General features: G+C 40.2%; 1 protein-coding gene across 2 annotated transcripts in view; it reads left to right on the top strand.

Moving 5' to 3' along the window:
* PDZRN4 (PDZ domain containing ring finger 4) overlaps positions 1–23,513 on the top strand; it is a 226,794-nt gene that overhangs the window by 110,409 nt on the left and 92,872 nt on the right. Inside the window, exon 1 of one of the 2 annotated variants that reach the window (XM_083463389.1) lies at positions 2,033–2,358. The exons of the other annotated variant lie outside the window; for it this stretch is intronic. Within the exon in view, the coding sequence (XP_083319515.1) occupies positions 2,290–2,358 (69 nt within the window). The 5' untranslated portion in view covers positions 2,033–2,289. Of the gene's footprint in view, positions 1–2,032; positions 2,359–23,513 lie in introns of those variants that run through there. 2 annotated transcript variants of the gene reach the window in all.

Genomic DNA, 23,513 nt, shown 5'->3' with positions numbered 1-23,513 from the left:
TACATCTCAAGGGAAAGGAATGATGAGCAGTGTGTGGCTGTGGGTCTGCTTTCCATGCTGCATTGGTGGTGTTTGAGGTGCTGCTAGATGCAAAGCCAATTTGTTAACAATTAGTACTCATTAGGATCATTTCCTAGTATTGATTTTTTTAAAAACCCCACACATTTTACAAAGCAATTTTGGAAAAAAACAAAACAAAAACCCTGCAGTACTTTATCAATTAAGCATATTAGGAGCCAATGTCAAGATTAACTTGACTGATTTCATTGGCTATAAAGTAATTATTTTTTTGCACCAGAGTCCACCTGGCATCCCATTAAGTTTAAGACTTTTCAGAACAAGAGCCAGCTATATTTAATTAGTGAATGTGTCAGATAGCACTGGTTTTAAACAAAAGAAGTCATGGAAAAGGACCAGATTTTTACCATGATGTGAGTTTATTTTTTAAGAAGTATAAGCTGCATTCTGTATAACATATGACATTGGGATTGGATTTAAATGTGAGGAATTTTAAATGAAATCTAAGTTTCATTTAAATGTGTCCTTGTTTTTATGTGAATAGAGAGAACCATAGAGCTATAAAAAGCTAATTGACAAATGGCAAAATTAGGCTTTGTGGCAAGCTCTTACAGAAGCTTTTTAATATTTAAAAATAAAGATCATATACATAATTACTTTAATTCATGTTCACATTAAAGTTATATTTCCATCCCTGGTTATTCAAAAATTTATGCCCCATTGTGCAAATTAATTAGGAGAGTTATTTATCTAGCACCCCAATTCTTTTTTTTAAAGTTGCATGTAAGGAAGCCGCATTGATTTCAGCAGAAATTAACTTTCAGGTTATTTCCCCCACCCCACCCCCATTTCTGCACCGCCATTACAGCTCCGTTGGGGCCAGTCCAAAGATCTTCACTACTAGCGAACAGATTTTTCTTTAAAAAAACAACAACCCCCCCCAAACCAGCTTTTAACTGCATTGATCACCTGTTGAAGACAGAAGGAAAGAAGGTGCTTAAAAAGGCCATCTCTCAAATCCATACAGCTGATCAAAGGTGGCAGAATCAACTATCTTAGCAGTGATGCACATATGACACAATAGCATTTATACCACTGAATTGCAAAAGTATTGATGGGATTCCTCCCCCTCATAATTCGCATGCAGCTCTGCATCCAGGCGAGCAAACCATGCATGGAAGACAAGTTTCCATAGGCTCTTTTACAGGTGACCGTGCAATCTTTCAGATTGATAGAAGTAGATTCCACTAAAATCAATGGGTGCTGCTTCCAAATGAATGTACTGGAGATAATGGTACAAGATTTGGATATATGTACTATTATATATGTGCATGTTTGATACACATATATGCAGAGTGAATTAAAATACTGTAAATAGAAGAGGACATTGAGATCTTCACAAGCAAGTGAGTTATAAATGCTAGAAGTGGTACATCTATGTATTGCAGAATGTTAGAACACACTACCTTCTAATTTTAGTATTTTGGCAGATCTGATAGTACTACGCAAATAAAGAATGTAGTACAACCATCTGGATTTATTTTCTTTTTTCTGTCTTGCTTGGTTCAGCTGTTAAGAAAAATAACCAATTTTTTCCCATTAAGTTGGGGGGGGGTAATAAACATGTACTTGAAAACAAGTGCCATAATTGTATTGCCCACACTGGAGATCTGTCCTAACCCAAAAATGTTTCCCCCAAAATTACTACTCATACATATTATCCCTTTGATCCTAAAGGTAAAGGGCAAATGTTGTTGCTGTTGTTTGAAAAAGGTACCCCTTACGAGCTCCACCTTTAATAAACAAAAGTGTTAGCGGCACGTGTATTTTGTTTAACCACAATACATTTGCTTCTTAATTAGTAAATATTCATCTGTTATCAGCGGCAGCTATGACACCCCTCCCTGCTAACACGTTCTGTCATAAATAATCAATGAGGCTCTATTAATATTCATGAGCTGGAATCTGTGTAGTCATGTGCACTGATGCAGAGACAGGGGGAGTGTTGCTGCGAACTGAGATGAAACTCTGTGTATGTCTGTGTGTATACGTGAGTGTAAGATACTTGGGGAAGAAGAAGAAGAGCATGCTGCTGCTTACACACACTACCCTGGCTTGTGCTTCCAGCTAACAGTGGCGTGTCTGTGTTCCTGCACCGGAGAGACTGATGAAAAACAGTAGTCAAGTCTGGAGGGTGCTTCCCTGTCAGTGCATTTGCCTCTCAGTCCTTGGGAAATTAGAAGCCTTGCTCTTTCATTATTTCTTACTAGAATGGGTTGCAATTTGTGCAGTTTTCAAAAGAGGGAGGAACACTACAAACTGCTTTATGAAGTTTCCCAGGTGAGTGCAGAAGGTTTTTGTAAGAAGCTCTGTAATTTTGTGCTGTTTGCAAAGCACTTGGTGAAAATGAGGGGGTGTTGATTTTGTGTTTTGGTGTGTGTGATTGCATATTTGACTCCCTGTGTGTTTCTTTTAAAAATTGCTGTACATCTTTTTTTGCCAAATTCTCAGCCAGAGACATGCGCTATCATTGAACCATATCGTAATGTTCATCTTTAGATTTGGTAAGTGGATTTTCTATCAGTTACACAGATGACACTTTTGCAGCTGTTAGGATTTAACAGGTAGGATTTGCCAGCACTTGGGTCTCAAGTGTTTTCAAGAAGTTTACTGGAGGAAGTTTTATGGCTTAGCATGTGCTACCAAGGCTATAGAGATAGCTCTTTTTAATTAGAAATGACTGTTTTGTTTAACAGTAAATTATCAGAGCTATTTTTCTTTCTCTCGTTTTGAATAGGGGTTGAGCTGCCTGATTTTAAAGGATGCTTTTATCGGTCGTTACTCTGTCCTTTGTACTGTTCCTCAATATTAGTCAGAGAGCTTGATTTATCATGTGCTTACTTAAGTCTGTGTCCCAACAGCAGGAATATTTCTGTAATCCGATAACACGGGCTTGTTGTGCAGTTAGAATAACAAGGGAGAGATGAAGGAAATAAATGTTACCCTATTAGCCTGTAATTTTGCACAAGTCCTATTGCACCCAGGTTTGAATTGTGTGGATTTCGTTTTGATTTGGCTTTTGCTCTGGAGATCTGGCAGATGAAAGTTTAATGCCTCAGTATCTGTCCTCTTCCTCTTTGTAATTTTCCCATGCTTTGGCATGTCACTGTTGACAGAGGCTGAACACTTCCAGTTTTTGACTGCGCTGTAGATGACGAGCTAAGGATTGAGGACAAAACAGTGTAGAATGTTGGTGGTCTGTTGGCACAGCAGTGACTAAGTACCTATTGCCTACTGTTTTTCTTCTATTTCCCCCCCTTCAAATTCTTCCTGACGTGATTCATTTCACAGTGGACTAATTACAAAGTGGATTCTCTACACATGAAACATCCTCCTCAGTTGCAGAGTTAATGCACATTTTCATGGTAATGTGATCAGAGCCTCATTAGCCAGTTTCCAAAACGATCCCCTGCATTAATTAAATATAAAAATGACTTTTTTATCACCATGGAGGGGAAAAAGAAGATTAACATTGTCAATTATAACCAGGGACAATATCTCTGCTTCTTTTTAATACCATCTTCCCCCCACAAAGAATCAAGTACTTCCCAAATACTAAAAATAGCATCCGAAGGCAGATAACCTATCAGTTGCTTTCAGCTCAGAAAATGGACTCTAGGTGGAACACTTTCCTTCAGTTTAGAAGTAATTCCATCATTGCTTTTTTCCTGACAGTTGCAAGATAGGGAATAGGAAAGTAGCACTTCTCTCCTCCCTTCCGACTGCAAGTAGCCAAAGAGACCTTTAAAAATACAAAATGTAAATAGCTCAGTAGATTACAGTACTGCAGATCAAAGAAGCCAGACCGTGCTATAAGAAAACAGATCAAGCCTCCGTCTGAATTTCATAAGGAATATCTTAACTACATTGGAGCTAAGGGATATGTTAAGTACATTTTTGTGAAATTTGCTTGAAGTTGACACTGAATACTAAAGCTTTTTAAGCATGCAAAAGTGTCTGCCATTGTTGGGGGATTCCAGAGGTATTCATCCTCTTACTTGTTTGTTTCCTCCTCTGCTAGAGGTTGCAGCTTTCATGATAAAGAAATGACAGAGGAGGGAAATGAATTACCACTTTCACTTTAACCCTGGTATTTACCTGATAAGGTATAATCCCTGGAAGAATCTGTGTGAGTCTTCCAGGAGAGCAGTATACAGGCAAACCTCCAGCTTTTTGCATTCTGGATTGTGGGGGAAATGTCACTGATAAAGGCTTTTAAAGAAAGCAGTACTGTAGTGTTATGCCTTTTTCTAGCTGTTACTATGTGGATCTTTGAGTTAGTTTCTGTTTTTGCTTCAGTATATATGCAGCTCTATGATCACATGTCAGATCAAGCATATTTTAGAGAAGTGTTCCCCGCTAGCAACTGCTGTCACAAAAGAATGTTCCATTCTGCTATACAAAAACAAAAATGCTAATATTGCCATGAGACTAATGTGAGCTGTGTTATTTGCAAGAAAGCAGTTTTGTTTTTTCCACATTCTCTTTCTTACAACTGTATGTCCAAGTCTGTGGACTTGTATCTGGAGGACTTGGATTCAGTTCCAAACTCTGCCATGAGTATGGTCTTGGATAACCGATGCCCCCTTTAGTTTTACATCTATAAAATAGGAATAAGGATTCAAAGTTGATGTGAGAAATGCACAATAAGCATTTACTAAACGATTGGCAGCTGGAAATAGTTCATTAATATGACATTAGGTTAAATGTGGTGAGCATAGTTGTCAAAATGAGCATTATGCAGAATTTTCACAAAGGTCAATTTATGATTTGATTAAAAGTCTGCTTTTCAAACCCTGTTGAGAAAACTCCCATCTGAGAGGTGCTTTGTGTTTGTTTGCTTTTTACACCACAGCCCTAATATGTTGCCAATTCTGGGATTCTGTCTAATTCATAGCACAGTTTTAGCCATTCAGGGATCACGTAATGAACATAATGATATCATGGTGTCACATAGCCAGTAAGGTTTGGTTGCTTTTATGACATCACTGAAGGCAAATGAAAACACTCCTATTATTTTCAGTCTGTATGGTAGTAGAGAGCAAATGTTCCCCCTGTTGCCTAGGAAACGTGGAAATACTTCTATGTTGCCACACTGTATTGGAAGTTTCATTGTCTACCAAAGCTGTGTGTCCAGCCTTTCATCCAGATCTAGCTGACTCTAGTCACATACCATTTATGCATGCCTAGTTGAGTGAGAATGTCAATGAGGAGGCTGTGTATTTGAATATGCCTCAAAATATGCATCCCGTTGAAAGTAAAGCCAGGCAGATGGTTGGAAGTAAACCCAGTTGCAGATAATTTTTAGCCAAATTGCATTAGTCTCAATTCATTCAGAATGTACATCCCTCTCCACATTTTGTCCCAAACACACCTTCCAATAAGTGTGGTTGATCAGGAGGGAGAATGTAATTTGACTGCCTCACTAGCAGGGTTGTGTTTTCTTCCATCCAATATATTTCTTCCATTCTGCAAACAATTTTGTACCCTTTCACAAACAGGGCTGCCCAAAGCACCCTAAAAGTTAGTGATATGTCAAAAGATTCAAAGCTGAGGTCCCACAGATTTCTCAACTAGTTCCTGGCTGCCTGATCCTAATCTTTATGTCTTGGATTGACCCTGTTGTGTGGGCTCGTAGCTACCTTGGCTATCAGGTAAAGGTAAAAAGGTAAAGGACCTCTGGATGGTTAAGTCCAGTCAAAGGTGACTATGGGGTTGCAGCGCTCATCTCGCTTTCAGGCCTTCAGGCCAAGGGAGTCGGCGTTTGTCCGCAGACAGCTTTCCAGGTCATGTGGCCAGCATGACTAAACCATGACGGACACCAGAGCACATGCAAATGTGTTTACCTTCCTGCCACAGTGGTACCTATTTATCTACTTGCACTGGTGTGCTTTTGAACTGCTAGGTTGGCAGGAGTTGGGACAGAGCAATGGGAGCTCACCCCGTTGCAAGGATTCGAACTGCTGACCTTCCAATCGGCAAGTCCAAGAGGCTCGGTGGTTTAGACCACAGCTCCTTCTGCGTCCCCGTATTGTATGGGCTCTTAGCTACCTTGGCTATCATCCTTGCCTGTGCTGGTTCATCAGTCCCATTTCCCATAAAGTGAAACCCTTCTTTTTAATCACACATTTTTTCATCAGGAACGTACAGGCAGCATTCATGGCACTAGGTGCCTTTTCCTATTATTCTGCCTTTCCCCTGTTACTATAGCTGCTGTTTTGTCTAACTAGAGAAGTACCTGCTGCATGGCTCTATAGCAGCTACAGCTTAACTCTGTTTGTTCTCATGCCAAAGCATTAGTGGATAAACTTCTTCCATGAAGGGCCATAGAGCCACAAAGAAAGTCATTGGGTTGTGGGGCAGAACTGAGCCAAAGCAAGATGTGAGTAGGGCCATACAGAGCTTGGAAGGTTTATTTGAAAAAGAACTAGTTATAGATCAGCATGTTCAAAAAGGAACTAATTCCACTTCATGTTTGTCACTGTGTTCAGTTCACTATTCGATTCAGATTCATCCAAATGAATGTAGCCAAAAGTATACATGTAGCTAAAGTAGAGCTGCACTGTGTTTCTCTGACAGAACATAGCAATAAAGGAAAGGGAGCAGTAAGAAGTATTGGGGTACAACATATGGGGTGGACAGCAGCAGCGGTAGGTTGCACAAAATCATTGTGTAGCAGCAGAGGGTCCTGCAAAATTTTTTGCAACCACAGTGCCTTCCGTTTTCAGGTGGGAAGACAGCTAAGCATAATTATTCCAAGACTAGAGCTTCACATTCTACATATACACACATAACAAAAGTTACTCTGGGAGGTGGTGAGTACAGTAGCAGCATGGAAAGAATGTGCTCCTCCACTTTAAATCACCCTGGCTGCTTCTTGTACCACAGAGTCCTTTAACAAATGTTTGCAGGAGTAAACGTGCATCTGTAACTCCAGTTGGAGAAGGGAAACTTGGGAACAATTTGTGCTGAAGTAACAGGGTTGCAAGACGACGGTTGAGACCTTCTGCCACCACCATTTTGCTTCTCAATATTACCCCTTTCTGATGCTGCTTTAATTCCGCTTGTAATATGTAGTTCTGCCTTGATATTTGCTTGGGGGGTAGTAGAGAAACACTTTGTGCCTCTGAATTTTTTGTCACCTAACCTGGGAGCCTGAAATCCTATACGTCAGCTGTGGGAAACCCTGTGGCGCACAGACCTGGCATGCCTCATGAGGCTGTTTGGGGAAAATCATACCCTGCCCCCTGTTAGTCACTTGACATCTGGGGCATAGATCTGTTATGTCCAGTCTAAGTGCTGAGACAAGGGATATCTTACATCTGATCTTAGTGCTAAGCATCACAGTGCTGTGAGCAGAGATCGGATAATATCTTATCTTGAAGCTGTGCAGCTTAGCACTGAAATCAGAGACAAACCTCTGCCCACTCTTCGATAGTAAAATGTAGCAGGCAGAGATTTATCTCTGCTCATAGTGCTGTACTCCCACAGCACTAAGGTAAGTGAAGTGCTGATTGCTAAGAGTTAAAATGGCATTTCCACCCACTCCAGCTCTTAGGTGTGTGAGGGTGAAATGCTATTTTTATCAGGCAGAAGAATCTCTGCCTACCTGTGTGTGTGCCTACCTGAATGCATGCCTGTCTGCTGTTATTTATTCATATTTTTGTTTTGTCTGTGACCTTGCCCACTTCCTCCTCAGTTCAGCCTTTGGCCCTGCCCATCCTTGGAATATGGCCAATGGAAGGTTCGCCGTGTTGTAGCCCTTTCTTTGCGCCAAAAGAGCACATATTTACCTAGGAGTAACTCCTGTGAAGAGGACATGGGTGGCGCTGTGGTGTAAACCACTGAGCCTTGAGCTTGCTGATCGGAAGGTCACGGTTCGCATCCCCGTGATGGGGTGAGCTCCCATTGTTCGGTCCCAGCTCCTGCCAACCTAGCAGTTCGAAAGCACATAAAAGTGCAAGTAGATAAATAGGTAACGCTCTGGTGGGGAAGGTAAACGGTGTTTCCGTGCGCTGCTCTGGTTTCGCCAGAAGCGGCTTAGTCATGCTGGCCACATGACCCGGAAAAACTGTCTGTGGACAAACATCGGCTCCCTCGGCCAGTAAAGCGAGATGAGTGCCACAACCCCAGAGTCGTTTGCGACAGGACTTAACTGTGAGGGGTCCTTTACTTAATTGTTCTTACTTTTGTGTAAACATATTGCACTATAGTCTTGCATGTTCTCACTTTTAGCTGACTTGCTGTCTAACCTATGAAAACATATGCCTTTAACATTGTTGCCACAATACTCTTGGTTGTTCTTTATCCTAGAAATCTAATGTTCAAAGTATAGCAAACTGAATGGTAAGATAAATTCCTCTATTTTACAGTCTAGCTTAATTGCAGTACATTCATGCATCTTTGTACCTTTCCTATACAGTACACTGAACAAACATTACTTGGCAAATGAACTATATACTTGGGAATTACAATCAGAAGCTTTTGTGTATGAGTGATTATCACCATGTAAAGAAAAATACTGAATATCTACTTCTTATTCAGTAGGCCTAAATAGTTTGTTAATGGTGGTTGTTGTATGACATTGTAGCAGAATGAAGTTACCTATTGCCATGTGCTTTATCTTTATCAATGTAATGTTTTTCATAGTTTTCTAAAAACCTTTCATCTGTTGTTCTCTGTCTGTCTCAATAATTTATTTCTAGCCAGCTTAAGTCAGTGCTTAAATCAAGTTTCTTGTTTATTTTTCAGATATTTCCTAAACAACAGTCCTTTTTAATTACTTGCTATAATTTTAAAATGTTATATTTCAATGAAATAGAGCACTTGATTTATTTACAACTAAAAAGAACCTGTAGATCACATAGAGAATTGTTATTATCGTCATCATCATTTTATTTATTTATATCCCACCTTTTTTCCAGGCCAGAACTCAAGGGGGTTTACAAGTAAAATAGAATAGCTAAAAACAAAGAAAAGACCATCATTAAATAAACAGTTAAGTACTAATAAAATCAAAAGATTTAAAGACCTTTTAAGGATACAGATAATTCCAATAAAAAACATCATAGCACCAGCCCTTTTCTTAAAATGTCAGTTCTTGAAAGCTTGCTGGAACAAGAAAGTCTTCACAAACTTTTCCTCATGCAGCCTAGATAGGTTTTTACACTATGTACTGCTAATATTCTTTATCTATTTAGAGGCAAAGGGAGGCAATTATGAAATCAATGGATTTTGGTATCTCTCTCAGGTGGTTCAGATTTGGTTTGACATCCTCCGCATGAACAGAGGAGGATCTTAGGAACACATGTCATCTCATCCTCTTCCTGTCTCCTCACCTGGCATGCTGCAATTCCTACTTCTGAACTTAGTTTGCAGAAACTATAGATTCCTATTGTGCCTAAACCAGCAAACCAATAGTCTCTGTGGCCAATTAGAAATAAATTGGAGGATGTTCATATTAGTCAACTTATTCCACCCATCTACGAATTGAAGGTGAAATTGATTGCAAGCCTTCAAGCCATGATACGCTTCCCATTTTGGTGATTAAATCCTAAGAACGTTAACCTGGATGCTCTCTACAACACCATGAGAGGACAACAGTGTGCCTCTGCTATGTCTTCTTTCTTCTCTGTTAATTCAAGATGGGTGCTGCTGCAGTAAAAAGGCCTTCCATGGATTTGTTATTGCAACAAATCGAAGTTGGAGACAGCCAGTCTGCTCTCTTTTGTCTCACAGATTGCAGTCCATTGTCTGGGGAAGGGTACAGGGTGGTGGAAAGAGGTTACAGAACCTCTTGGGGAAACAACTGCTTCTTCCTTTCCTGACAGTTGACTGGATTCATATCTTCATTCTTTAGACCATGTTCTGATGTCCTAATGGTCAGATCCAAGAGTGATTAGCTTTACATATTTAAGTAGTGCAGGAACTTGCATCAATAAGAGCTCTATAGGCTCCATATGGAAAACTAGCAGAAGAAATACCGGAGTCATGAGGAGATTATGTCATGAGGAATCTGGAAAACAATTTCATTCTTAAAGATTAATCGCTGTCCCATGGGAGACATCATGATTAGCATTGAAGCATGGGAAGTTACAGGATTAGGAGACAGACAACAAACAAATGCCGTTTACAGCAAGTGATCCCAGATATTGCAACTGGACTGAAGTACCTCCATGAATGATTGGTGATGAACCTTTAAATTACATTTGCAACCAGATTGGTCTTATCAACTACAGCAAGTGTGCTGAAAGAGAACCTATTTGATGATACTTGTTTGTCCTTCACTTGGTCCCACTATTTGGTGGTAGTGCCTTGGTTGATAACCTATTGAGAAGAGAGTATATGTAACACACACATACACACTTAGGTACCAAGTGCACCAGGCAAAAGCTTTTCTCTATAACCAGGCCATTGACATTTAATTATATGTGGCCTTTTAGAAGTGGGTGGGATTTTTTAAAAAATGTATTTCTTTTTTCCTCTTGTTTTTAATGCATCTATGTAATGGGGGGCTGTCTGTTCGTTTGGTTGTAAATTGCTTTGCATTTTCCTGGGCAAGATAAGCAATTAACAAATTCAATAAATTATAATAATATCAGCAAAATGACTCATGTCAGTGCATGACCAGAGCTAGTACTGGCTTATTCCACATTTGAGATGTGCTGGGCATCCCTATGCACTCTGAATATAGCAACATGTTGAATTCTGTAAAGGATTCCCCCGCGCCACCTTACCTAGAATGTGGCCTCCTGCTGTCAGACGTTGAGGGAAGAGTTTGACCAATGAATTTGCAAAGTGCAACCATTCACTTACATTGGAAAAAGTGAAGTGAGTATGAAATAAATCTGATCATGCCTCCCAGTGAATTCAGCCAATGAGAACCAAGCACCTTCCTATCCAGTTGTTCCACTGTGAATTCTGCTCACACCTCACACTAGAAACTGTCCTAAAATATAGATTCTGCCCACCTGTTTCCCAAGGGCTCAGGGCATGTAACAACAATGTATGAAATACAAAATTAGCACCCGTGATACACAGAAGAGGTTTTCATCCAGCAAACGTGTCCACAGAAAAGGAGGGCAAACAGTTGTCACTGCTTCCTCCTGCAGCCCCCCAATCCACCTTCTATCCTGGAGATTCTGGAGAGTTGTCCCCCCAGCTTTCTGGACCATATTTTGAGGGTGCTGAAGGGTGGGGGTGCAGGAAGAATGAGAGGAAGATGAAGTTTTGTTGCACGAATGGAAGTCTGCTCATGCATGGACAGCATTGGATACAGCCCTGTGTGTTTAATTTCTATGAATTTTCTTGCATTTTATTAGTAGTATGGGGGGGGAATTCAACAAACAAAATAAGAAATTACTGAATACAAATAATGCATCGCAGTGAAAATGCTTGTTGTTATTTTTTGTTGTTGTTGTTGTAACATTGTATAATAGTGCTAAAATGGTAGCATTTCACTTTGTGGTTAGTATTCCACTTACCAAGGGCTTTCTGGTGGTTCTCTCACTGCGAGAAGTAAGGTTACAGGGAACCAGGCAGAGGGCCTTCTTAGTAGTGGTGCCCGCCCTGTGGAACTCTCTCCCATCAGATGTCAAGGAAATAAACAACTATCTGACTTTTAGAAGACATCTGAAGGCAGCCCTGTTTAGGGAAGTTTTTAATATTTGATATTTTATTGTGTTTTTAATATTCTGTTGGGAGTCTCTCAGAATGGCTGGGAAAACCTAGCCAGATGGGTGGGGTATAAATTTTATTATTATTATTATTATTATTATTATTATTATTATTATTATTATTAGTTTGATGTGCTGATTTTAGTTGCTAGATTTGAAATTGGAGACCTATTTTCCACAGATTAGACTGAAAATCTTGCTTAGGAAGATTTTAGTCTTGGTGAAGAAAAATGTCATGCATTACCATTTTTGGTTATTTGCTCTTTAAGTATGGTGCTTTTTGAATTCCAGAAGCGTGCTATACAAGTGTTGGAAACTTTCTTAGCCAAAGCTGTTGCCTTTTTCTTTGTACCTAGTATATTTTTACCATTTATCTCCATATGACCTCGTTGTTCCTGGCTTTATTCACTTTCTTGGATTAAAAATTGTTACTTGACCATGTTCAATAGAAAAAAAAAATGCCTTTGAAAGACTTAATATGGGGCATGATGAATAGTGGCAGAAAATGGATTTTGCTGTATGAGAATACCAAATTATACATTGTAGTTTCACCTATTGTCCAGGCTGCAATGTTGAACCTATGTTACAACACTCACTACTTCAGGATGTTTTCTGTCCAGTGACTGGTATCTTCAAATGTACCCATCCATCTTCTTGTCTCATTATATTAGATGTGACTGATGTTCTGCACCCATTAAAATTGATGGGAAAGAACAAAGAGAAGAAAAATGTGCCCTTCAATTGATCCTACATTTTAAAGGAGCAAATCAGACTTTCTGGTGATATATACAGTAGGCTAAGCAGTTATTACTATTTATTTAATCAATAACTGATTCATCACAATTAACAATAGACACAATTCTGCATCTGTTTCGCTGGTGATGTATATGGCACCTGTAAAGTGCAACATTAATATTTTTCTTGGGACACAATGACAGGACTTTAAAGTCCAATACTCACAAACCCGTAAGGGCCAATTCTCACTTAAGTGTTTGCATTCATTCACAAACATCCGGTGTAAAGTGTACATACACTATTTTTCAACAGTTCTTCCTTTAAAATAAATTTGAGTGGTGATTAGGAAAGGATTTTGTCCCTGGTCATATGTATTTTAAAGGATCACACATTCAAATCCTTGGTGCGAAAAGTAAAATGAGAATCAGCTACCAATAACTTGGATGAGATGTGCCTATTTGCCTATGCTGTTGCCTTTTAAAACAGCAAGAGATTAATAGACTTCCCCCTGAACTTACATTCTGGTTGTGCCCAGAAATCGAGAATGAAAATGGACAATAAGGGGAAACTCCATCATCCCTCTGAAAATTGTACATTTTGCATGTAATTGCTGGGGTTCCAGTCAACCCTCAGCCTCCTTACCTGGTGCCCTTTAGACTTTCACAAGATGAGCAATTGCTGCCACACTGGAAATTCTAACAGGGCTCTCTCTTCCCTGTATGTGTAGAAACCTCCTATTTTGTGTGTCTGGACTCTAGCCTACTGTATGTGAGAGGTGCATCCATTGGTCCACCCACTACTGTCATGTGACCTCCCCCCCCGAAGGTTACCCTCTAGGGTAGGCTTCCTCAAACTCGGCCCTCCATATGTGTTTGGCCTACAACTCCCATGATCCCTAGCTAGCAGGACCAGTGGTCAAGATGATGGGAACTGTAGTCTTAAAACATCTGGAGGGTTGAGTTTCAGGAAGCCTGCTTTAGGGAATGTAGCCCTCAGGATCAAAAGTATTCCTCATCCCTGCATTAAACCTTAGATTTGTATTATATCTGAACTCAACCACTGTGTAGGAAGCTTTTGTATTTGCAGTTGTGGTAGGGCATTGAGGGTCTCCTTTCTTATCATAGTCCTCCATGCCACTTGACAAATAGTTTCAGGGACAATGCTAGAAAGTGATCTCCATTGTAGTATGCGGAGTTCTGATAAAACCAAGACTTAGGTAAGCCGTGGCGTGTGTATAGAAACTGCAGTGATCCATGTTCTTTAATCTCTGAATTCCAGTCATAGTTTTCAAAACTACTTGGGGGGGATTTTGTGTGCATGTGTTTCATTTGTGTGTTTTGTATAGGGTTGAACTTGATATCATGTGAACTTGAGCCTTTTTTTCTTTTCTTTTTTTACAATACCTTGTTTAACTTGCTTCTCAATCCCGAAGTTGTTTCTCATTCTGTTTCTGCCAAAGTTTCCAGACAATAATTTAGTTCAGCTTTGCTGCTGGTTAGGCAGCCTTTGCTCATATGAAGATGTCCTTACAACCAGAGTTGTTTATTATATTCTACTCCAAGGGTACAAAACTTGCATTGCAGTTTCAAGTGATGTCAAAAAAAAAAGGTAGTGTTGAACTATTTTTAAAGTGAAGTGGGTGATAGCCTTCCATTGGGAGCCTTTTTTTAAAAAAAAAAAAGAGTATGTCTCTGGTTCTTACAGTTCTGGTCCAATATGTGTAACATGCCTCCACATTTGGACCTGGGAGCCCAGGGGAAGGAGTAGGGGAGATAGGCATGTCATTGCCACTTTGTCACAACAAATAATGATTCTTTTGTGCCTGAAAGCCCTGAAGCCGTAGCCAGCCCTGGTTGATTCTCTCTCAAGCTGCATGTGTTTTACTTCATTCTAATTATATGCATAAATAGGGACCACTTACCTAGCGGGAAGGTAAACGGCGTTTCCGTGTGCGGTGCTGGTGCTGGCTCGCCAGCGCTGCTTCGTCACGTGACCTCCAGCGTGACCCGGAAGTGTCTTCGGACAGCGCCGGCTCCCGGCCTCTAGAGCGAGAAGAGCACGCAACCCCGGAGTCGGTCACGACTGGCCCGTACGGGCAGGGGTACCTTTACCTTTAATTATATGCATACTGTTGCAGTTTTTAGTGTGAAGCTCCTTAGTGATAAGTCTTTCTAAAAGTCTTTCTAAAAGCTGTAAATCATTAAAGTGTTTCTGTCATTCCTCATTACATAAAGTATCTAAGCAGCTAACTAGTGATTAGGTCTGGGAGCAGGAAAAATATCTACACTGGCTACCGAACCATTTACAAGCATAATTAGTTTTGAGTAGTTATTTCTAGAGGCCATAGTCTATTTGGTGCTTTGGCCATCTACATTATAAGAATTTTGGTTTTGATCATATTCGTCTTACTCTGCTGTTGTTATTAAGATTTTTTAATTGTGATGGTTTAATTTGGTGTTATTGGACTCCAAGTCCCTTGACTCCCTGACCAGTGGAACATGGTGGTTAAAGCAGATGGCAGTCTAAGTCCAACAACATCTGATTAGCCACAGGTTCCCCATCCCATTTCTAAATAAATAAATAATCGTTGAGCAGCTGCCACCTACAGTTCGCCATAGAAGAGAGCTGCAGGCAGATCTAGCTGTTCCTGACACAAAGTCCCAGGGAGCAGAATTTAAGATCCTGGAGACAAATGCTAAAAGGCCCTGATACATGTTGTCAGCTGTTGCACTTCACAGGGAGGCAGACCATGTAGCCGGGCCTCAGATTATGATGAATATGCTCAGACAAGTGTGTACTGCTGTGTATTGCAGTTGCAGCAAGTTAGGCTGCAAAAGGCTACAATGGACACTGTTTTGCTAACCATGCAGCGCTCAGCATTGTATGCATTCAGCGCAATGATAATCCGGACACTCTTGTGCTCAGGTGACAGTGAGGAGAGGAAAGCTGGTGGTCAAAAGGTTGTTGATTTAAGGGGCTTCATCCCTATTGGAGCTAATAGACTGGTCTGATGGGGTACATGGACCTCCTTTGACATGTAAACTTACTACAGTGGAAATAAAGAAGTTCATTGATGAGCCCATGGCTCCTTTGACATGTAAACTTACTACAGAGGAAGTAAAGAAGTTCATTGACAAGGCCATGCAAGTTCCACAATGGCCCTATCATTCTCCATCTATACCATAGAGAGGTGTGTGAAACAAGTCCCAGAGGCAGCAGGCAGGGTGTAGAAATGTGAAAAATATGAGGGCTGCATCAGAGGCCAGGAAGCAAATCGGCAGCTGATGTCCAAGAACGAATTAAGGCAAGACTTGATGAAATTTGTTGTTTAAATTTCTTAGTAACTGCTGTCATTACTTTCTAATGTTTTATGATTACAAGGTAATGGTGTATGCTTAGTATGAGGTGTTTCATGCAATTGAAACTAAAATTTTATAGGTTTGCCTGACATTCTCAGAAGGTAAAATTCAAATTCTTTGGTTTTCTGGGAGCAGTTCATGTACCTTTCAATCAAACATAGATTTACCAAGCTGCATGTTGTTGACTCACAAAAAATAATAGCGGATTTGAATTTGTTACACCCAAAAACATATCTTTAAGACTGATTACTGAAGAAATTTGCAAAATTTAAGTTTCACTCCTTAAAATGGCACGCCCTATTCTCCCATGCTCCTTATATATTTGTAACTAAATGTATATTACAGAAGTTGAATGTTTTGATGTCCACTCTTCCATGGGTGACTTTGTAGTGGCTTTTCTGGGGTCTTTTACCTCGTGAAGAAAAAGGTAATCCTAAAACACTTAGAAATGGTTTTGCGTATTAAAAATTATTTAGTTCCCTAAAAACATACACAATGGACAATTTTCTTGGATCTCTTTCATCAGTAATGGTACTTTTTACAGCATGCTTCATGAATATAGAGACTCCCCCTTGATGCAAGCAAATGATGTCATTTTACTAGAGAATATGCTGGAAATAATGTTTTTGTCATTTCAGTATGGGTGACTATAAAAACATGAATGACTTGTTATAAACTCCATATAATTTTGTCTTGGCTAATAGAGAATTGTTCCAAATTGAAATAGAAATGAACCTGCAGGCAGTGAAAGTACCCCTTTGTTTAAGAATGCAGTCCTTAATTACACTTGCTTTCGGAAATAAGCCTACTGATTGCCCATTACAAAGTCCTTTAGCCAATAGAGACATTCTCTTATGTTTTGATATTTAATTGTACTAACATCACCATCAAAAAACCAATATGAACATTATGGCTTTCTTTAAGTACACATTAAAGAAATGAGAATGTTTTAAAATATGATGATTTGGGGATTGAACACATGTGAGGCAGTCCAATGCACATGTTTTAGTATATCCGAACATGTAAATATTTATTGTGCTGAAGCCTTGCCATTGGCCTATCTACTGTTTTCTTAGACTGACGTTGGCTCTCCTAGATCTCAGGCAAAATCCTTCTCAACCTTCAATCTGACATCCTTTAGCAATGTAGGATAGCAACAATTGAAGCTGTCATAATTTATATGCAAATATGTTTTATTTATTCAATATATTTCTTCCCCACATTTGAGAGCAAGACTTACCAAAGTGAATTAAAATTAAAATGATAAAAAATGAAATAATGGACAAATAACATAAATGAAACAGCAGAAGACAAAAATTAAAACAAGGAGCCAGCAAAATTTTAAAAAATACAATGCTGGTGGAAGTATTTTGGGTATGCTCAAAGACCACTGGAGAGGGGGCCAGGTGGAGTTCTTAGAAGAAGAAATTCATGTGTGAGGTCAGCACTAAATATTCCCTGTCCTTTGTGTTTGCCAACTGGAGGAACCTTAGTAGCAGCCCTGAGACCAGGGTCTCTGAGGTCAATCTTAAAGCATGGAAAGGTTCATATATGGATAGGTTGTTCTTCAACTAACCTGGTTCAAAACCACTCAGGATATTAAAGGCTACTATTAGCAGTTTTGGGACGCAGGTGGCGCTGTGGGTAAAACCAAAGAGCCTAGGACTTGCCAATCAGAAGGTCGACAGTTTGAATCCCTACGACGGGGTGAGCTCCCATTGCTCGGTCCCTGCTCCTGCCAACCTAGCACTTCGAAAGCACATCAAAGTGGAAGTAGATAAATAGGTACCACTCGGCGGGAAGGTAAACGGCATTTCCGTGCGCTGCTCTGGTCCGCCAGAAGTGGCTTAGTCATGCTGGCCACATGACCCAGAAGCTGTATGCCGGCTCCCTCGGCCAATAAAGCGAGATGAGCGCCGCAACCCCAGTGTCGGTCACTACTGGACCTAATGGTCAGGGGTCCCTTTACCTTTATTAGCAGTTTAGATAGTGCCTGGAAACCAATCAGTAACCAGTACAATCAATGCAAAATTGGCGTGATATAATCAAATCACCTGTGATTCAGAGTCTTCCATCTAAGTACGAGTGGACACAAACAATTTCATCTGCCAGCTGTAATGCAAACTATTAACAGTATGTTCCTAAATATTCAAAAAGTTGGTCTTCTGGAGCTACTTGGATCAACCAGTTATGCACAACAGTTCTGCTGGCTGACATTGATCAGGTGAACTGGTGGTGGAAAAGTAGTATTTCATTCATTGGTGTTTGACTTAGAAACCTTGCAGAGACATCTGAGGGAGATTTATTTTCTCCTCTTAATTGAGCCAGAGCTTGGTTACAGTACCAGGTCAGCATTTTCTTGGATGAAGCCATACATAGCTGTTTCTTTTTCTCAGTATCTGATCTGACATTTAAAAGCCCCATCTCCAGGCTTGTTGCGATTATAGAGTGGCCACCAATGTTGTTGTATTCAGAGGATAGACCAGAAAGGGCAGCAGTGTGCAGATGTCTATTGCACCTGCCCCTTATATGGCTCATCCACAACTGAAATATCCCCTGTTTCTTTACCGCCATAATGCCCCCAGTCCTTATAATGCTAATAGTCTTACATTGCTAATGATAGATCTTCCTCCCCAGGCATCCTAAATACCTTTCCAAGTTGCTACAATATCAAGTCTCACAGATCCAAAACAATTCTGTCTCCAGAATCCAAAACAATTCTGTTTCCAGAACAAGACCAACTACAAAACATTCAGTGAAATATCACCAGTAGTTAACATATAGTAATGATTGAAAGGTATTTAAATAGCCCTCCTCCTATTCCACAAGGACATACTATCACTGGAGCAGAGCCACAATATAAGTAATGCCAGGCAGAGCACAGGTTAATGTGTTACAGTAGAATCTAAATCTAGTAAAATTACACTAAACCCTAATAAAAGCATCATAGTTATGAAAAGTCATAAAGGCACCATTACAGGTACGGAGCTTAGGCAAGTCCCTGTCAAAGAGGCTAATCAATAATTAAACTCTTAACTTCTTGCCCTTTGGCTCACATTTCTGACAATGGAATCGAGCGGAATAGTCAGCAGGCAAGTAATTCAGGCTGCCTTAGATGGAAACTGAGTATTATTATTATTATTATTATTATTATTATTATTATTATTATTATTAATAATATCCCACCTTTTCCCCCTGACAGGGACAGGTATGTGCTGTACAACTGAACCATAGTGCCTGAGTTCCAAAGGACTTGATCTATATTACTCTGAGTTCCACAAACCTAAGCTGGTCTGGTGCAGATGTAACTCTCCTAATCTGCTTGGTGAGGCATATCAAATGGGATTGATGGGACTGAGGAGGATCTCAATGCAAGAAGAAGGCAGCAGGGCTACAACACTGGCCCCACGTCTCAGATTGTATGAATTTACATGGCTCCGCCCATGGCATTCATGTGTTAGACCAGGGGTAGTCATCCTTTTTATACCTATGGCCCACTAATGCATCTTTCTTGATGATAAAATTTCCTTACCTCCCACCAGTGCTCAATGGAAGGAGGATTCAGCTTGTGCTGTAGAACCCCCTACCGCTCACCTAGACACCTGAAATGCCCACTTGTGGACAGTAGGGACCAGGTTGACAACCCCTGTGTTAGACAATGGGCATTTGCATTTGTGAAGCCTGGAGTAAAAGATCTCCCCAGTTCCCAGTAAGCCTGCATGCATATGCTTCACCTATGCTGAGGTCCACACTTAAGACATAGATGTTGGATTAGAGCCAGGAAAAACCACGTGACATCTTTGACTGAGCCAGCAGCACAGAAGCACAGCTGTTTGGTTGTGTGGAGCTTCCATCACATGAGTAGAATAACAACACTCTAAAATCATTCATTATAAAATTAATTAAGAAGAAGAGTTTGGATTTGATATCCCGCTTTATCACTACCCGAAGGAGTCTCAAAGCGGCTAACATTCTCCTTTCCCTTCCTCCCCCACAACAAACACTCTGTGAGGTGAGTGGGGCTGAGAGACTTCAAAGAAGTGTGACTAGTCCATGGTCACCCAGCAGCTGCAAGTGGAGGAGCGGGGAAGTGAACCCAGTTCACCAGATTACGAGTCCACCACTCTTAACCATTACAACACACTGTGAAGGATAGGAGAAATCATAAATCCCTTTCAAACGGCATTCACAGACGTGGAATGAATGCACATTAAATGAACATTAGCTTGAGAAAAATGAAACTTCCAGAACAATTACAACTTACTGGTGAAACAGAACCAAGAGAGGAAAATAATGACCATTGTTACAGGGTATGTGACTTGAACAAGGCAGCTCCATATGAAATTGAGAAGTTGCAAATGTCTTGCTCTTGAGTGATGGTGTGCATGTGATCTTAGTTCTGCTTCATTAGCCCCAAGTGAATGAGTGGTAATTTCCCCTCCTATTTATACATCTTTTGGCAGGGGGTCATAAACATAGCTCGCCTAGTGCATGCTTTCATTCTGACATTTTCATTTATATAATTCTGGCAGCTTGGTGAATAGTTTACGCCCCACTTGAATAAATTTCTCTCCTTTTCAAATGCTTCACTAAGTATTAGCAATGGTTAATTATGCACTCAGTACATCTTGTAATGGGACTGTATGTCTTTATGCTGTGATTCTGTGTTGTGTCATCTTGGTAAAATATTACTTTTTCATTGGGCAAGGGCACAATCAATATGGATTTCTGTGTCTTTGACCACTCCATAGTGAAATATAGTCTTCAGTATTGCCAAACTGCTGGCTAGTGGTTATTCTTTGTCCTCTTCCCCAGAGTTTGCTATGTTGACCAAGCAGCTGCAATTGTGAGTGCTAGAAGGTGGCGCTGTGGTCTAAACCACTGAGCCTCTTAGGCTTGCCGATGAGAAGATCAGCTGTTCAAATCTCCAAGACAGGGTGAGCTCCTGTTGTTCTGTCCCAGTTCCTGCCACCCTAGCAGTTCGAAAGCACACCAGTGCAAGTAGATAAATAGGTACTGCTGCGGCGGGGAGGTAAACAGCATTTCTGTGCACTCTGTTTTCCATCATGGTGTTCCATTGCGCCAGAAGCGGTTTAGTCATGCTGGCCACATGACCCAGAAAGCAGTCTGTGGACAAACGCCAGCTCCCTTGGCCTCAAAGCGACATGAGCTCCGCAACCCCATAGTCATCTTTGACTGGACTTAACCGTCCAGAGGTCCTTTACCTATACCTATCTTCCATGAACTTGAATAACCCTCTAAGCCATTTTGTGGCAATTATGTTAATTTTGGTTTATGTTTCTGTCTCTCTTTCCCAATCAATTTTACTGGGTGATCACAGATTCTAGTATTGTGTGTGATGTCAGCAGGGGATACTCTTCCACACAAAAAAATTATGGGCTGTATGGTGATGATTCTGCTGCAGAATATCAGTGTCCATGTGGGTCTGAGGAAGTGGGGGAACGTATTCAGATATGTTTCCCCAGTGCAATTCTACAGTGGTTTGCATAAAGAGCTTATTTACCTACTGTCTGAATCTTACACAGAAATGTATATGGGGTTTTATGGCAGCTATCTGTTAGAAGATGCCAGACCTCGTTTTACAAAACAAACAAACAAAAAAACAGCTAGATGTTTGGCTACTGCTATTAAAATGTGAAACATACTGACAACAGAATATGTAAAATTATTCTGAGTCAATAACAAATTACTAGGAGCATGTATGTTACTTTGGTTAACACTGTGGACTTTTGCAATTGGTTTGTAGGCAGTTTAGAGACAATGCAAAATTCAGTAAACATATTACCACGCCTTCCTGATCATGTTTTCCTTTCTAGACTAAAAAGTCACAAATACTTCAGCTGGCAAGAATTTAAAAGTGATGAAATTGTTGGGCTGCTTGAAATAGCACTTGAGATACACTAATATTTCCAAACTGTTAGCTGTGTTATACCATGCATCTGCTGATATTACATGTTGCGTGTATTCTCCGTTATAATTAAAATTTAAAAAACCATGTTGCAGTGGATAAAACTGGTGATTATCTAGATTCTGTGCTTATATTTTTATTAGAGTCATTTCTACACCTGATGTACGATCTAAAACATTTTCATGTTTTCTTGGGGAAGATATATTGGTATTACGTTAAATTGACAGTGGAATAATGTCAGATGGGTTCATCTGCAGTAAGAACACTGAAAGACTGTCCTCTCACAGTACAGGAGGGCATGCTGACCTCTGTTAAGCAATTAAAGATTTAGGGCACCATCCTGCCAGAGAGCCAAGTGCAAAATGGTTTGAAGCATACCTTTATGGTACCCCACCTATTGGCAGGGCGCCACCATACAAGGTGCCCAATGCTATCTTAAATGTCCTTTGACACAGCTAGGCAATTTGAGATGTGAAAAGTCCTTCACACCTCCCCTATGCACAGCCAGCAATTCATTCTTCCTCACTATCTCTGCACGCATGCACAAACGCACACACGCCACATTATTGATTTTTTTCTGAGAATAACAGTAGTGGAACACTTGGCACGTTGCACAGCTTGCTACAGTTATAATAACTTATCTCCTCATCCTGGTCTCTACACACACAGGATTGTGGCTCATGTATTGGCCTGCCAAGCCCTACCTAAAATCATTGGTATAATCATGGTATTTGCTAGTCAGATGGCTATCACTGAGATTTCTTTAATATCTTTCTGATTTCATTTAAAGCCTGGAAACCTATTCATATTGTGTGTTCTCTCTCTCTCTCTCTCTCTCTCTCTCTCTCTCTCTCTCTCTCTGTGTGTGTGTGTGTGTAAAGATATATGGATAACAACTGCAAAGTTTTCAAAACGGACCACATTTTGCATTGTCCTTTTAGATGCTTAAGAGGGTCTGTGTGCCCTGTGCTATTTCGAAAGGCAGATCACATTATGAGGACAAAAAGCCACGCTTTGCACAAAAGGGTTAGGAAGACGAGAGTGGATTCTGTGACTTGGCAGGTCATTCCCACTGCACCCTGTTCTTTCTGATAAGGATGCTTTTTACAGTGGCTGAGACTGCTGTTGACACACCTCTGTGCTTGCTGCAGAAGAAGTGGGCTTTTGGAAAGGAATGATAAGGAACACAAAGAACAACTAACAAAGCTCTTATGATGAATGTAGTCATTTGCATTGCAGTGCAAAGTAGCTTTGCTCCCAGTGGCAAAATGTAGTATTAACTACAAATATTAGAGATACAATTGCAATGACACCTAACAGTATACATAGGATTTTATTTGTTGTCATGTTTGAAATGTACGGAATTGGGGGGGGGGGGAGACAAAACGAAACAGAAGGGTGATATTTAAAGAAATCATTTTCTTTGTTAGATATTTTCCCCTGAACTCAGTGAGATATCACTTGTTTTGTGAACAAATGTTCTTCATTTTGCAAAACCCACAGACCCTGAAACCTGTAACAAAGCTGACTGACATACATACTATGTAGTATTTTTAATTGGGCATTTATAATGTCATTCATACAAATACAAAATATATCAGTTCTCAGCCAATCATAAGCCACTTTCAAACTAAGAAACATGGAAGTCTACCATTATACAGGGGTATTACACTGAACATAATTCCTGGACATTTTATTAGCATTTCTATTCTTTTAGTTCCGTTGTGATTCTTGCAA

The sequence above is a fragment of the Podarcis liolepis genome (genome assembly GCF_965112155.1).
Source record: "Podarcis liolepis genome assembly, chromosome: 10".
Lineage (NCBI taxonomy): Eukaryota > Metazoa > Chordata > Lepidosauria > Squamata > Lacertidae > Podarcis > Podarcis liolepis.
Note: the sequence above shows the minus strand (reverse complement) of the source record. Positions and strands in the feature narration are given on the sequence as shown.